A 17,596-nucleotide genomic window follows, 5' to 3' on the forward strand; every position below is an offset into this window, starting at 1 on the left:
ATTCGCTGAGGATGAAATAACGATAAATAGTATGTTAGAAGAGTTAAAAGCAGCTGTGAGCAGTATGGGATGAAGATTAATGTAAAGAAGACAAAGGCAATGGTTATTGGACGGAAACCAAGGAATATTAATGTGAGAGCAAACAGTGAAAGAATCCAGCAAGTGGATAGCTTCAAGTACCTCGGATGCACTATAAGTAGTGACATGAGCTGCAAACAAGAAGTGAAAATGAGAATCGCAATAGCAAAAGAAGCTTTCAATAGAAGAAAAAATGTTTTTTGTGGACCCATGGACATAGGTCTAAGGAAGAGATTAGTGAAATGTTTTGTGTGGAGTGTAGCACTATATGGTACAGAAACCTGGACGTTGAGAAGAAATGAAGAGAAACGACTCGAAGCTTTTGAAATGTGGACATGGCGAAAAATGGAGCGTGTAAAATGGATGGACAAGGTAAGAAACGAAGCCGTACTGAAAAGAGTTGGTGAAAAAAGATCTATACTGGAGACCATCAAGAAGAGGAAAAGAAACTGGTTAGGACACTAAGAAGGAACTGCCTGCTAAGAGATGCCTTGGAGGGAATGGTTGAAGGAAGAAAAGTCCGTGGAAGAAAGAGATATCAGCTTATGGATGATATTAAATTAACTGGGTCGTATGCTATTACGAAGCGTAAGGCGGAGAATAGGGAAAGCTGGAGATTGCAGTGAAAAACCTGCCAATTAGGCAGAAAACAATGAATGAAAAAAATAAATGTATGTATGACTAATACAAATTATGTTAGAAAAATGAACTCCATTCTGTCACTTAGTGACAGAAAAAGAAATGTCACTGGCAACAGTGGTTACATACATACAATATAAAAAATTAATCTAGAGGGCTCATAGTGTTGAAAGACTCTCTTAATGAGCAAAAAGATATTTAAAAAATGCTCGTCTTGATGTTCTTGACATGCTGTTAAAATTTGTTGTCGTACAGCAAAACCCTGTACATAAATATACACAAGAGTAGTCAAATATGTTGTCGGGATTTCCACAGTATGGAATTTTCAAGTCTCAAGCAGCAAGTTGGGGCTGCTTACAGAATATGCAAGAGTGTCTCAAATGGTCTCATTGAATTTATTTTGAAGAAAGCTAACAACTACACCATTCATGTCTACTAGGACACACAAATTCAATATTCAATCAATATCTTCCAGTGAGATGATGTGTCTTTCTGATCCTTTCTGATGCTGAATACTGCTGCAATCTTGAAAATGCTTTGACCACCATCAGATAGCATTTTCTGGAAGTGGATCTTTTCCAAAACTAGTTCTTTAATAAAATACATTGCTTTTGTGACAATGGGTTTCCTTTCAAAAAAATCAAATTATTGCTTTCTCTGGAACAGTAGTCATTTTGAAGGACATCATAATCTTGTAGACATCAATATGGAAGATACAGTATTGCCAAGTAAAATTTCTTCAATTACCCATTTATATTCTTTGAACATAGAAAAAAAGGAAAATAATTTTAAATCATCCTGTATAGAAATGAATTGCTAAAATGTAAATAAAGTATATATATATATATATATCTGTAATTAACAACAATCACAACTGTTACGAGGGCCATTCGGAAAGTAACTGCCATTTGGCTGTAAATAAAAAACTCTCATAGATACAACAAATTTTTACATTACAACTGAAAGGTACAGCTTTCCTCTATTTTTCAACATAGTGCCACGTCAATTCAAGCATTTGTCATTTCAACATAGTCGCCACGTAAATTCAAGCATTTCTCATAGTGTTTCACAAACTCACCAATTTCTTCTGCATAAAACTCTGCCGCCTGGGAATTCAACCAACCTGTCACAGCATTTTGAAGATCCTCATCGTCAGCGAAGTGCTGTGCCCCAAGCAACTTCTTCATGTGAGTGAACAGATGAAAATCAGAAGGAGCCAAGTCCAGGATGTACGGGGAATGATCAAAAACATCCCATTTGAATTGGAGCAATAGGTCTTGTGTTCGCCGAGCAGTGTGAGGGCAAGCGTTGTCATGCACAAACACAACTCCAGATGTCAGCAGACCGCGACATTTGTTCTGGATGGCTCTTCTCAGTTTCTGCAAAGTGTTACAGTAAACTTCAGAAGTGATTGTCGTACCACGTTCCATGAATTTTTGTCCAAAGAAATCTTATCACTCTGCGTACCTCGCATTTGGCAGGATTTTCGATGGAAGCACACATTTTGTGATGTTAAACCAACACACGAGCAGCACTACGATGCTCTCTAGCACAGCTGGAAGCTTACTGAATCACAGATTGCGTGATGTAACAACGGTTGTGCTCTGCCTACTACTACTAGCACCATGCCACAATGGTGGTTACTTTCCAAATTACCCTCATACATCACATAATGCTCAAGTTTCTCTTTGTCTTGTAAACATTTGTGAAATGAACTTAATGTATAAAGTGTACGTGGGGGACCCAAAAGAAACCAGAATTTTGTAATAAAAAATTGTGTATTTATTTTTAGGTATTACAAATTTAATCTCCTTCAAAGTAATGTCCACTTGATGCAATGCACCAATCTAAATGTGTTTTTGACTTTTTGAAGCAGTCCTGAGTATCTTGCAAAATGATGCCTTTTAATGCCTCTGTCGTTTTATTCTTCACCTCTTCCATGTCCGCAAAACATCTCCCTTTGCGGACTTTTTCATTCTGAGGAGTCTGACGGAGTGAGATCAGGTGAATATGGCAGGTGGATAAGCAGGGTCATGCTTATGCACTGGCACGTTGTCATGGTGAAACCAACCCTACCCACTTTGCCACAACTCAGAGTTTTCATCTCATCACATCGCATCGCATCAAGCAAACGTTTCAGAACTTGTAGGTAAAACACCTGGTTAACAGTTTGAACGTTAGAAACAAATTCTGCGTGAAAATGCAATCTGCATCAGAAAAAGGAATCCGCATCGTCTTGACATTTCACCCTGAGCAAAGTTAGTCTGCAAGTGACAATTCACCATTCCTGAAGTGGGAAAACAACTCATAAACTTGTGTCTTCCCCAGAGCAGCTTTTCAAGCATACAACTATTTCCTCTGCCTTTTTCACTAACAGAGAAAAGAATTTCACAGCCATGCATTGTTCAAACTTTTCAACTACCATAAAATTTGATGAACAAGCGAGAGGTGCTAAAAAAAATACCACTTGACACCACAACTTCACTCGACGATGCTGGTTGGCAGACTGATGCAGAAGGCATCTAGCGGTAGAAGCATGTACCATAATTGACCTGCCCACGAGAGAACGATTCCGGTTTATTTTTGGTCCCTCCAGGTATGTGTATATATGTTATATATATATATAAACAAAGTGAAACTTACCTTCCATCTACGCCTGGCTTGGAATGCTTTGAAATTATCTATGTTAATCTCTTTCTCCTTCCTTAGGACTTCCTGGACTGAATTATGAGGCTGCAAAGCATGCAAAAGTAAATATTGAAGCAAAAGTTTCAAATCAAATGAACAACAGAACACATTGTAATACTAATAATTAACATTATGTTGCAAAACATGTTTTGTAACTTTTTATTTTATTTTACCCCACTTTCCTGCCTCTTTTTGGCAAATCGCAATAATGAGTCATCAGATGAAATTGATGAAAGGACACTTACAATGAACATCCATGTTTAGGACAGGACTCAAACCCAGGAATTCAGTGGCAAGATTGAAAGTCGACCACCTAATGTACTTGACCATTTAGGCAGACAATTTTTGATTAGCACAAAAAAAAACACCTTCATGGACATCAGTGAATCTTACATTTGAATTTTTCATTTTCCTTATTTGATGCCACTCTGCTAGCTCAGTAGACTAATTGTGGCAATGAATATGAATGATGACACCCGTCGGCATGGGTTTGGATGTTCTGCAGATGACTGTTGTTCTCTGAATAATTTTAGCTGCTGATTCCAAAAATGAAATCCATTTTTACCCATCATGCCTAGTTTTTTCAGAAAACAGCAATATATTAACTGCCTTAATTTCACAATAAAATGTGTAGTTCCATCATTTTTCAAAAAAGATGGCTCTGTTTAGATAGTGGTAAAATATTAGTTTTCTACAATACAAAACCTCATGGAACGGGGAATATGAGAATTTTGATTGTGAAGTTGTGAAAAATCCTGACGTGATGGGAAAAAATGGATTTCATTTTAGTGATCAGCATTGAAAATAATTTCAGAATCACCTACTGGTCAGTAAACAGCTGAAATTTCCCTTGCATAAATTTATTTTGTTCGTTCAGTAGTAGGCGTAATGTGGAATGGTGCATATGAGAGTTTTGTTTGTGAAATATCCTGATAAGTGGGGAAAAAAGGGTTCCATGTGAGTGATCAACATTCAAAATACTTCCAGAATCACCTTTTCATTTGTAACCAGTCGAAATTTCCATTGCATAAATTTATTTTATTCAGTTCCGTAATAAATGTAATGGAATGGCGAATATGAGAATTTTGAATGTGATATTGTGAAAAATCCAGACGTGATGGAAAAAAGTGGACTTCATTTTCGTGATCAGCATTCAAAATACTTTCAGAATCACCTATTGGTTTGTAAACAACTGAACTTTCACTTGCATAAATGTATTTTGTTCCTTCTGTAAAAAGCAAAATGGAATGGCGAATATGAGAATTTTGATTGTGAAATTGTGAAAAATCCTGTCGTGATGGGGAAAATGGATACCATATGATTGATCAGCATTCAAAATACTTCCAGAACCACCTATTGGTTTGTAAACAGACGAAATTTCCATTGCATAAATTTATTTTATTCCGTTCTGTAATAAATGTAATGGAATGGTGAATATGAGAATTTTGATTGTGATATTGTGAAAAATCATGACGTGATGGGAAAAAATGGATTTCATGTGTGTGATCAGCATTAAAAATACTACCAGAATCACCTATTGGTTTGAATACAACCGAACTTTCATTTGCATAAATTTATATTGCTCATTCTCTAATAGGTGCAATGGAACTGCGAATATGAGAATTTTGATTGTGAAAAATCCTGACGTGATGGGAAAAAAATGATTTTATTTTCGTGATCAGCATTCAAAATACTTCCAGAATCAGCTATTCAGCTATTGGTTTGTAAACAACCAAAGTTTCCCTTGCATAAATTTATTTGGTTTGTTCTGTAATAGGCATAATGGAATGGTGAATATGATAATTTTGTTTGTGAAATTGTGAGATATCCTGATTTGTGGGGAATAATGGATATCATGCGAGTGATCAACATTCAAAATACTTACAGAATCACCTTTTGGTTTGTAAACAGCCGAAATTTCCATTGCATAAATTTATTTTGTTCGTTCTGTAATAAATGGAATGGAATGGCGAATATGAGAATTTTGATTGTGAAATTGTGAAAAATCCTGACGTGATAGGAAAAAATGGATTTCATTTTGGTTTGTAAACATCCAAAATTTCCCTTGCATAAATTTATTTTGTTTTGTTCTGTAATAAATGTAATGGAATGGCGAATATGAGAATTTTGATTGTGAAATTGTGAAAAATCCTGACGTGATGGGAAAAAATTATTCCATTTTCGTGATCAGCATTCAAAATACTTTCAGAATCACCTATTTATTTGGAAACAAGCGAAATTTCCATTCCATACATTTCTTTTGTTGTGTTATGTATAGATGTAATTTAATGGTGAATATGAGAATTTTTATTCTGAAATTGTGAAATATCTATACGTGATGGGGGAAATGGATATCATGTGAGTGATCAGCATTCAAAATACTACCAGAATCACCTATTGATTTAAAAACATCCGAATTTTTTTTAAAAAAATGCAGGGCCATGTGATCAGACAAAATGTAAATGTAATAATGTAAATTGAAAGAAACACCAATACCATGGCAAGGGCTCAAATCAAGAATATTCAGTTGTTAACAACATTTTATTTCTTCTTTGCAAATGATTAGTAGTGATTGATTCATGATGAATTGCTTGGACATTTAACCACTGTATTTGGCTTTTTATACATACACCAACGTTTCAGAGATGCATTTGGTCTTCAAGGAAGTGTAGTGTGTGTTATGTTGCCACATGTAGACAGTCCCTGAACATGGGATGTGTTTGGGGATAGCAGCGAATGTCTCCCAGGCATTCTGTTTTCTGCATTAATTTCATTTCTATTTGACTTTCCTTCTGCATTCTGATTCACACCATCAAAGCAGGTCTACTGCCCAGATTACTACACAGGATGGAGCTTCTGCACCACTAAATAATCCTACCAGCCTTTACCACTCAGACTGACTCATTTCCACAAACCCATCCTGTATTGGGAAAAAACCTACATATGACACAATATACTACTCTGAATATTGACACAGAACAAGTGTCTGAAACATAGGTATATTTATAATAAACCAAGTACAGTGATCAAAAGTATAAACAATTTATCATTTTTTAAATCTATTCCTAACAATTGTGAGTCTACTGGGAATGCATTTTAAGCATGTAAAAAAATACTCTCTCAACAAAATAAAGTACTTAAGTAACAGTTTCTTCTAAATTAACATTGTATCAAAACTGACAAGGACTTGGAAGCTTGAGTATCAAAACCTTAGCAAATGTTAACTTTCAAATGTGCATAAGGTCATAGAAAGATATGCATGAGCTTTGGATGAGTAGTGGTGGTCTAGTTTGTATGGCGTCTGACTGCCACGTGGAAGACCTGAGTCAATTCCCAGGGTGGGTGATATAAGGTCAGATTTTTCCCGGCCTTGTTCCCGTATAAAGTGGCTCTGGGGCTCACTCAGCCTCAAATCAATGGGTAACTGGGAGCAATCCTGGAGGATAAAGGTGACCAGAGCATGGTAACGATCACATTACCTACAAAATGACAGAAAACGAGAATGTGTGGGGCCCTACCACCACATCCCCTAAATGTGCCTTCATTCCAAGGTGCTTTTAGCATGGGGAACTTTACCTTTTACCTTTGGATAAGTAATGTTTGCAGCCATCTAACTTTATCTAAACCTAAGATATAATCTTGAACTGAATAGTAGCGACAGCCAGATCTGGACCTTGAAATATTCAGCTCCTGGGTAATAGCTGCATAACTGATCTATGGTTCCACATCCAAGTACCCAAATTTCGGTTTCTGATCACAACACCCAATTTTCAGTTTTGAATCAAAGTACCCAACTTTTGGTTCCAAATTGCAGTTCCCAATTTGTGATTCTGAATACAAGTACCCTCTTTTTGGATCTGGATACAGGTATTCTATTTTCAGTTCCTGGCCCAGGTACTCGATTTTCGGTTCGTGGTCCAGGCACCCAATTTTCTGTTCCAGACACAGGTAACCCAGATCCTGAAATTTTTGCCCATTCCCTCTTGAGTACCCAGATTTGATTCCATTTGCATAAACTGCAGATTAATGAGCTTTCTTATTGATAGTTTTTAACCTGGGCACACTGTATTACAGGTTTTGCTAATCAACTAGCCATGCTTACCTGAATCCAGGGATGATGCAAACAGTCAAATACTGAGGCACGTTTTCTGCAATAAGAAAAAAAAAAAACCATTTAACAGCAGAACTCGTTTCCACACTGCAATTCTGATATTTGCAACACCGTGACATGCTAACCTTTCTTGCAGCACGAGTTAGATTGTCGATAGTAATATTTTTTTTACTCTCATAAATATAAAACAAGGCATATCTTGATCTTCTGCATATGAAACACTCTACATCTTCGATTGTCACCTGTGTCTTTGTGAACTTAGCTCACTTCAAAAATCGCATGATGAATTTTTAACATGGAAGAAATTTCCTAAGCAAGTACAACAATAATGAAAAAATTAAACTGTGGATTAAATCTTGTGACTGTCTTCTACACTCACAAATAAGTGTTTGTATCTTTTCTATTGTGTATTTGTTCATAAAGTAACAGGGATTCACTTAGTTCAAAAAAGCTGTATCAATGCGAATGTACTGTTCAATTAGTTTTATTTTTATTTTGGTAGGAAGATAGATTTCGAGTAATATGTTGTGTTAAAAATGCAAACTAAATTTATAAAAGGTTGTTTAAAATTAAATATAGAGTTTTAAGAAGGATAAACTGTTTTCATTCTTGCAACGTTAACCTATATAATATTGTGAAAATACCCAGTTAAACGCTGAGGACTTGAAATGAGCCTGCTCGTTGTTCGTATATCGTATGAACTCAGTGTAACGTACAGTCTTGGACAGATCTGCGTTAAAACGATCCTATTGATAGAACCTTGAAGTAAGCCCTTGATGTCCGACCAGAAAGCACCTTGCTTATAGACAACCAAACCAACATTGCAATTCTGCGGCTTGTATACCAATCACGGGTATACACCTCTGTAAAATGAGCAGTGATGCGAAAGAGAAATACGAAATGAAGATTGTTGGATGTAATGTCTCGTGTCCTCGACATGGAATAATACTGGGTCCACGTTATGTTTCATTATTTAATGTTGTTTTGAAACGAACTTGACGGACTCTGTTTATATTTTTACTGCTTGCATTACTGCAAATTCTATATTTTATAACTAGAGCCCGGAAGTTTGGTAAAATGCCTCGTTTTATCTACTGGATATATTGATAATTTTTTTTCCAGATATATGTTTTTTTTGTTGTTTCGAATGTTTTAGAAGCCTTTTCATTTTGCATATTTTGCCTATTTGGGACCCCACTGCCTATTTTTAATTATAATGCCTTTTTTGCCTTTTTCAATGAAATTGGACCATTTTTTTAAAAAAAAGTGTGTATATAAATTATTTTTCTCCCAAGAAACATTGTTGGCATTTATTTTTCTTCCGTTTATTATGTGAATAATTTTCGCCTTATTTAAGTAATATTGAACTCACGCATGTTTCAACATTGCTGAAGGAGAAAAGTGTGAGAAAAAAGTTCATGCTTAGTTAGGATATTGCCTTTCGGTTAACATTTCCTTGTGCATGATTGACTGCTGAAAACCTGTTGCAGAACATCTGCACAATTACGTCATCACGTCCAGCGTCCGTGTCAGGATGTTATTGACAAGAAACAGCACTAATGCCCAAGGGCCTTAGCATGGATTCCAAAATCAAGTTCTCTATCTTTGGTTTAGTTCTGCACTTTGGAGGGAAAGGATCGTGTAGTTGTCATCACGCCAAAATTTAGTGTGCCATTAAGTGGTAAGTTACATGGTTACGTGCGTGAATTTGGTGAAAATTGAAATGCTCTTCCCAATGTAGATTTTAACATTTTGCCAGAAATTATAGATAAAAGTAAGCGACTTCCAAATGTGCCTTTTTTTCATTTTTAGTGCCTATTTTCCACATTATAAATGCCTTTTTGCCTGAATATTTTAACGAAAATAAATGCCTGAACTTCCGGGCTCTATTTATAACTATATTAATGCATTGAACGAAAATAATACCTAGAATGACATCCAACACACGTGCATGTCACAATTCTCGCACACGTGCATGTGAAAACAAAAACACACAAATCTAAGTTTTAACTTCCAAATGAAGGTCCCAAGAACAGTAAATGGAAAGCACGATATGTGAAACATGGGATTTTTCACAGTAAGACTGCATCTATTTTTCACATACGTTATCTCTAGACCCCGTAAGTTTGGCAAAATGCCTCTTTTTATCTACTGCATATATTGAAAAATTTTTTGCCGGATATACGTTTTTTATGTTGTTTCAAATGTTTTAGAAGCCTTTTCATTTTGCCTATTTTGCCTATTTGGGACCCCACTGCCTATTTTTAATTATAATGCCTTTTTTTGCCTTTTTCAATGAAATTTGACAATTTCTTTAAAAAAATGTGTATATAAAATATTTTTCTCCCAAAAAACGTTGTTGGCATTTATTTTTCTTCATTTTATTATGTGAATAATTTTCGCCTTATTAAAGTAATATTGAACTCAGGTACGTTTCAACATTGTTGAAGGAGAAAAGTGTGAGAAAAAAGTATTTCATGCTGATTTAGGATATTGCCTTTCGGTTAACATTTCCTTGTGCATGATTGACTGATGAATACCTGTTACAGAACACCTGCACAATTATGTCATCACGTCCAGTGTCCGTATCAGGAGGTTATTGACAAGAAACAGCACTAATGCCCAAGGGGCTTAGCATGGATTCCAAAATATAGTTCTCTATCTTTAGTTTAGTTCTGCACTTTGGAGGGAAAGGATCATGTAGTTGTCATCATGCCGAAATTTAGTGTGCCATTAAGTGGTAAGTTACATGGTTACGTGCATGAATTTGGTGAAAGCACATTTTCGACAGACTGTACTATTCTTCTCTGCAAGATATGTGAAAAAATAATCAACCATGAGAAAAAATACTTTATATCTCAGCATGTGTCAACAGCAAAACATAAATCTGCAGCTGCTAAAATGATCGGACAGAAGAAGATATCCCTAATTTCAACAGTGGGCACTTCATCCAACAGGCAATCTCGGTTCTCTCTTGAACTGTGCAAAGCTTTCATGGAAGCAGGAATACCTTTCTCGAAAGTGGAAAACAAGTCACTGAGGAAATTCCTGGAGAAGCTCTGCAAAGAATTCATGCTGAAGTTGGTGGAAAATAGATCTGGATTTCAATAGATGAAACTACTGACGCTACATAGCCAACATCATCATAGGAACTATGGAACCAACATGTGGAGAACCATCGTCATTTCTTCTTACGTCAGAACAACTAGAGAGAGCCAATGGTTCATCAATAGCTCAGTTAATCTCAAATTCCCTACTTCTGCTCTGGCCAGATGGTGTACATCATGATGATGTGTTACTTTCTATCAGTGATGCAGCTCCCTATATGAAGAAGGCTGCCGTAGCATTGAAAATTCTCTTCCCGACATGCTTCATATCACATGTGTAGCCCATGCAATGCACAGCATCGTCGAAGAAGTTAGAGTGTTGCACCCAGAAGTGGACATGTTGATTTCGAATACAAAGAAGATATTTCTAAAATCTCCCTCTCGAACCCGAAAATTTCAGGAAGTTGCGCCTGAGCTTAGTTTACCTCCGCAACCAGTCTTGACGAGATGGGAAACCTGGATATCAGCAGCTATATATTATGCTAACAACCTTGAAAAAATCAGTGAGGTGATCGATGCTCTTCCAGAAAATGAAGCGGCTTCAATTCGTGAAGTGAAAAAACTCCAGTGCTATTCAGAACTGAAGAATGAACTGTCGTATATTTTTGCACATTATGGTGCATTGCCAGAGACAATTTCAAAGCTGGAGAAAAGAGGTGAGACTCTTATAGCATCCATGAAAATCTTCGAGGAATCTATGCAGAAGATGATGGAAGTGCCAGGAGAAAAGGGGTCAGCTGTTGTGGAAAAGTGCAAACGGGTAGTGAGTGCAAATGAGGACCTGAAATAATTGAAAACAATTTGTGATATTCTAAAAGGTGAAAATCCTGTTACCGAAATGAGTCCAGCTACATTAGCTTGTTTTACGTATGCTCCAATAACTTTTGTCGAAGTAGAAACATAATTTTCTATTATGAAAAACATTGTCTCTGACAGACGACTATCAATGAATGTTCAGAACTTAAAAAAAAAAAACCCTTGTAGTTATGTGCAATCAAGACGGAGAAAATTTAAATGCTCATCCCAATGTAGATTTTAACATTTTGCCAGAAATTATAGATAAAATTAAGAGACTTCCAAATGTGCCTTTTTTTTTTCGGTTTATTTTGCCTTTTTTCATTTTTAGTGCCTTTTTTCACATTATAAATGCCCTTTTTGCCTGCCTATTTTAACAAAAATAAATGCCTGAACTTCCAGGCTCTAGTTATCTCTGTTATTAGACAATGAAATAATTATGAGAGAAATGAAGATGCATTTTGTTCTTCAGGTGTTGAGGAAGGAAACAGACTGACTGGGAAAATAAGACAATGTAGTGTTATCGCTAGAGTATTGGATAGCGTACAGAACTTTCATCCGCGTGACCTAGGTTCGATCCCGACTAGAGTCAATTTTTTTGATTTCTCTTATATTAGTGAGGAAGTGTGTAATATCAATTTCCAGAAATTTTGACACACATCAAATTTGATCTTTTAATGCTGTCCTCTCATTCTTCTCATAGGCCCTCTATCGTAAGAGGATATAAGGGTTCTCTAGTAACGAAGCGAAGGATTTCATATTGAGAAGGTCCCGTAGCTACGATTCTCTACTCACTTCCACCTGTCTGATTTATTTGCTTTGTCTATTCAAACCAACTATCGAAACAGCATGAATCAAACGAAAACACACATGCAAGGGGGAACATAATCTCTCTGAAACATGCCTCACATTGAAGGTTCCAGGCTCGAGTTCTTGCTTTTGTGTGTGGGCGTTTATTTTTGTGTATCCCTTCAACATATTCGTATAAACAGCATTTATCAACACTGTCACGATTAGCCTAAGGAGAAACGAAAGTGACTCAAAAAATACGGGGAATGAAAGAGAAACCTGCCTATCCACGTTACGTCATATCGTGGGAATTACCAGCAGTAGCAAAAACAGACTGCAAAGTCCCAGTCAGTCTGTTTCCTTCCTCAACACCTAAGGAACAAAATGCATCTTCATTTCTCTCATAATTCTTTTATTGTCTAGTAACAGAGACAACGTATGTGAAAAATAGATGCAATCTTACTGTGAAAAATCCCATGTTTCACATATCATGCTTTCCATTTACTGTTCTTGGGACATTCATTTGGAAGTTAAAACTTAGATTTGTGCGTTTGTTTTCACGTGCACGTGTGCGAGAATTGTGACATGCATGTGTGTTGGATGACATTCTAGGTATTATTTTCGTTCAATGCATTAATATAGTTATAAAATATAGAATTTGCAGTAATGCAAGCAGTAAAAATATTAACCAAGTCCATCAAGTTTGTTCCAAAACAACATTAAATAATGAAACATAACGTGGACCCAGTACTATTCCATGTCGAGAACACGAGACATTACGTCCGACAATCATCATCTCGTATTTCTCTTTAGCATCAATTTACAGAGATGTATACCCGTGATTGGTATACAAGCCGCAGAATTGCAATGTTGGTTGGTTTTACTATTCGCAAGGCACTTTCTGGTCAGACATCAAGGGCTTACTTCAACGTTCTATCAATAGGATCGTTATAACGCACAACTGTCCAAGACTGTACAGTTGCAATCTGAAGAGAGTTCTCATGCAACCATAGTCATTCCATATCATTCAATGTAAAAAAAAAAAAAAAAAAAACATGACAACTGACAAAAATAGTATCACTAAGTACGTATGATATGAAATTTAAATTTTAATATTACTATACTATTGCAGATTTAACTAAAATTATGTCTGCAAAACAAATCCACTGCCACATTTGTACATTTGACCTGGGAGCAGTGGCGCTACTGTCACATGTTTGAATCACTTAGAGGCATACAGCTTGCATATTTTCCAAGGGCACAGATATCCCTCCCAGGCAAACACACACTACTCCATACATATATAAGAAAATTTTTATGAATATTCTTACTGTATCTTGTACAGTTCATTTTAGGTAATGTCATTATGTTAGACATACCAATTATTTTTAGGAATTAAATGTAAATGAAATACACTTAAGTTACCTTGGATCTTTTATAAAAAGTTGTGATATAAAATCTTTGGCAAGATCTGAAGTTTGGCTAAAATATTCTTCATCAAAATTGTAAATTCCTGCTACAATGTTAGAATATGTTTCTTGTTTATCTTCACCGAGAAAAGGAGAGGCACCACTTAGCCTGAAAGGGAAAGTCCAAACATATTTAGAACATATACGCTTATTTTCCTATTCATTAAGCATACAAAAACAAAAACAAAAATAATTTTGTTATTTTACACTACTTCCCTGACTCTTTAGACTAACAATTCTCTCAATGTTAGTGACAATGGTTCTTTATTAACATGCAATGTTAATTAGACATTATCCATTGTATAGTGCACCAAGTTCCATAAAATTCATGTCCTGGGCACTACGTGAAGCAGAAACCTTTGGTAGAAAGATCGTGAGATGACTGGTCAACATGCTTGCCCTTCAAGGTGACCTCCATAAAATTTACTGATGGCTCATTCCATGTCAATTCGCCCATTAAATCATTGAAATGTCACCCACCGACATGGATTTCAATGAAATTTTGTATATTTGTAGCTTTGACCTAGGTAAGAAACCATATACATTTTTTCATGTTTGGGCCTTATACTTTTACAACTACAGAGGTCAAAGTTTTCAGGATTTGCTTACATATGCCACTCCTGAGTCTTCGATGCACTTCACTGTATATCAATAAAATAATTACATTTTAGCATGCAACCTTCCTAGCTCAAATTTTTTTCGGTAAGCCAATCAAAGTGTGCAGATTCAAATAAGAAAAGTCTGAAGACTCGTGTATTTTTCCCATCGCTGCAGAAAATTATTTTACATAACAAATCATAGAAGATTAGGCACACACAGGAGATGTACTACGTAGAAATTTTCAGCGAAAAATGCAGGTTCGACCCTCCTGTGTGTGCCATATCTTCAATAATTAAAATCTTTACTCTGGGAGGAACCAGGTAACATCGAAGTCTACTGTGTTTCAAAAGCAACAGATCCCGTTGTGGTAGCACTGGCAGAGACAATTCCATGCAGGTAAAACAGCGATAGCGAAAAATCAGTAGAGGCCAGTTCGGTAGCTCAGTGGTTAGAGCAATGGCATGGTATGCCAGAGACCTGGGTTCGAGTCCTGGTCGAGCCTGCATTTTTTGCTGAAAATTTCTTCGTATAACAAATCATGTTTCTTACTGTAAAAAAAATCAAATTATATAAATGAATATTTTAGCCAAAGGCAGTCCTTTCAACTTGTCTGTATTGTGTTTCACTAATCCTTTAAGTATGTTCTAACATATTATGAAAAACAAATGATGGCTTATGTATGAAATCTGTGTTAATTTCTGAAACATGCTAATGGAGACTTCCATTAAAAACACTAATATAGCACATTACATTACCAAGACTTCAACAGAGAGTGTACAAGTGTACAAAATCTGTGTCTGCAGGTGACATGGTGAATTGATATAGAATGACCCTGATACGATTCCCATGCAATACAGAGTGCCAGATTAACTACCTTGAATGAACACAAGAACTGTCCAAAAAGTTTTCAATAATGTTTAATACCTTGAAAACAGGTTCAACCGTCTTTATTTAACTTGGCACCCTGTTTGAGAGGACCTTACTATTTCAGAAATTGAGACTCTCCTCTGAGGCTATTTACTGACTAGTAACACAGTGTTGTATGAGCTTATATTGAGTGCGATCATACCATTCATTCAGTTGATTCCTATCTTACATATTTACTTTTGGCTTGTTAAAAACCGATTGCATTTCAATTATATAATCATGCAGGTTGAAAAAAAAAATCATACTTCATCACATCACTAATATACAAGGTGTCTCCATACAATATAGACAAATTTTCATAGTGTGTAGAGGACATAAACACAACTTTTCTTAGTAATGTGTTAGTTGTTGAGGCCTCGAAAAACAAGATTTTTCTATCCTGTATATATGTGGCCATGCCTCAAACCACTGCCATTTATTTTATGTGTCTGAAACATATCAAAATTGGCAGTACGGCATGCAAATACTGCAGACATGCCTGTAGGGTCAAGTCACAAAGTTTACCCCTCATCTTCAAATCATGCAAGTATGCCATATCACCTCCGAATAGTGCCATATTTGGCTTAAACTTAAGCAGTCAGCACATCCTTATCCTTAATTAATACATTTCACTTTAGAATATGAAACTGTGTATACATTTGTGTTAATTACAGTCTATTTATGATCAGTAAAATTAGCAGAAATTTTACTCACAAACAGATGAACCAAAATGCCTGCACTAACCAATACCAATAGAATAAAAAATAATCTGTCTCATCGTTAAGAAACAAAAATAAGTCAACACCAATAAAGTACTAACTGTACAATCTCTTCCCTGCTGCAATGAATACATTTTTAGAAGAAAACAAACACTTACAGTATATATGTGATAACTCCTACAGCCCACATATCTGTAGTAAGCGATAATGGTTCATAGCTAACGACCTCTGGAGCAACAAATTCTGGGGTTCCAAGCATTGCCCTGATTTCTGTGTTAGGTATAAGATGCTGGGACAAGCCAAAATCAATTAATTTTATTCGCTGAGAATTGTAGGTGAGTAGCATTATATTTTCTGGCTGTGGAATGAAACAGAAAGAAAATATGATGTTAAAAACATCTTGTTCTTTGAGAAACAAATATCAAGTTACATTTTTAAAAAAATTACCTTTTAGCACGTATACAGGAAAATAAAATTCTAATAGTGCTTGTAAATGCTTCAACATAATCTTTGTATGAAAAACTGAAATTTATTGCAATGAGAAAAAAATAATAATTTAGCAATTCACAGCATACATCAAAATTTAGGAGGAAAATATAACTATTCTCTATCCATTGTAAGAATGAAGTCAATGTAAACAAGCTCATTTGCCTTCTGAGAAATCCTATTGGTTGTTCAAAAGGCAGCTGCACGCGTAGGAATATAGTGCACGTGCTAAAGCCATACAACTTAGCATCTGCTATATTGCTGTATGCTTATGAGCTGTATGGCTATAACCAAATTATTCATGGGAAAAATAATACCATAAATCTGTTAACATTTACTTCATTCTAGAAATGGATGGAAAATGATATCAACGTCGGTCATAAATTCATAGCATTCTGGGTACAATGTTCATTTATGTGCCACATATTGACAACAAATGACTATATTGGAAAGTACAATCCATCGGAGACTATGGCCCTTCAACATTCAACAATCCTTTAGTGATATCAAGTGGCTCAGATGATGCAGAAACAACGATGTCATTTGTCACATTGTCCATGAAATTGAACTATCTGCCTCTAGAGAAGTGCAACATTGAATGTAACAGGGAAAACCAGATTGTGCAAGGTCTAGGCTACAAGCTGAATGTGGCTAGATTTCAAGGACACTATCAAATCCCTGAAGAAGCATGCATGAACAGTCACCAGGGCACTGTTGAATTGATTAAGGACCCTTTTTGAGAACACCATTGCTGTTGCACCAAAAATAGTTAAAGATTGTGTTAAGTCTATGTTATGCTCAGATAAGCTATTTGAGACCGGTCCTACAGTTTAAAGGGAGATCTGAATCACTGTGTGTGGCCTCTCCGATGGTGCAGTGGTAGCATCGTTGCCTTGTAATCAAGGGGTCCCAGGTTCAATACCTGTTGGAGGCACATAGTGGTTCGGATCCCACTTTAAACTGTAGGTCTGGTCCAGATTAGCCTTACTGTGCATAAAGTGGGCTTAAAACATCAACTCAACCAACCAACTATTCGAACCATGGTGCAATGTGCTACCACTGAGGAATGAGCATGGGAGCCCCTCATTGCAAGGCGACAGCATTACCCTTATACCACTGAGGACGACCTGTCGTATATTTGCTGCAGCTGGTCAGGATACAGAGTATAAAATAAACACAAGTTAAAAATATGCTTCTCTTATGATTTTT

General features: G+C 36.1%; 1 protein-coding gene across 4 annotated transcripts in view; it reads right to left on the reverse strand.

Annotated features, from left to right (window-relative positions):
• Positions 1-17,596, reverse strand: part of LOC145985010 (death-associated protein kinase 1-like) — a 189,528-nt gene that overhangs the window by 117,193 nt on the left and 54,739 nt on the right. For all 4 annotated transcript variants that reach the window (XM_083118499.1, XM_083118501.1, XM_083118498.1 and 1 more), the window contains exons 5-8: positions 16,060-16,259; positions 13,633-13,785; positions 7,508-7,553; positions 3,361-3,450 (exon numbers count right to left, since the gene is read on the reverse strand). In XM_083118499.1, the coding sequence (XP_082974625.1) occupies positions 3,361-3,450; positions 7,508-7,553; positions 13,633-13,785; positions 16,060-16,259 (489 nt within the window). The remainder of the gene's footprint in view (positions 1-3,360; positions 3,451-7,507; positions 7,554-13,632; positions 13,786-16,059; positions 16,260-17,596) is intronic.

The sequence above is a fragment of the Lepisma saccharinum genome, chromosome 3, assembly GCF_977018435.1.
Source record: "Lepisma saccharinum chromosome 3, izLepSacc3.1, whole genome shotgun sequence".
NCBI classification, from domain to species: domain Eukaryota; kingdom Metazoa; phylum Arthropoda; class Insecta; order Zygentoma; family Lepismatidae; genus Lepisma; species Lepisma saccharinum.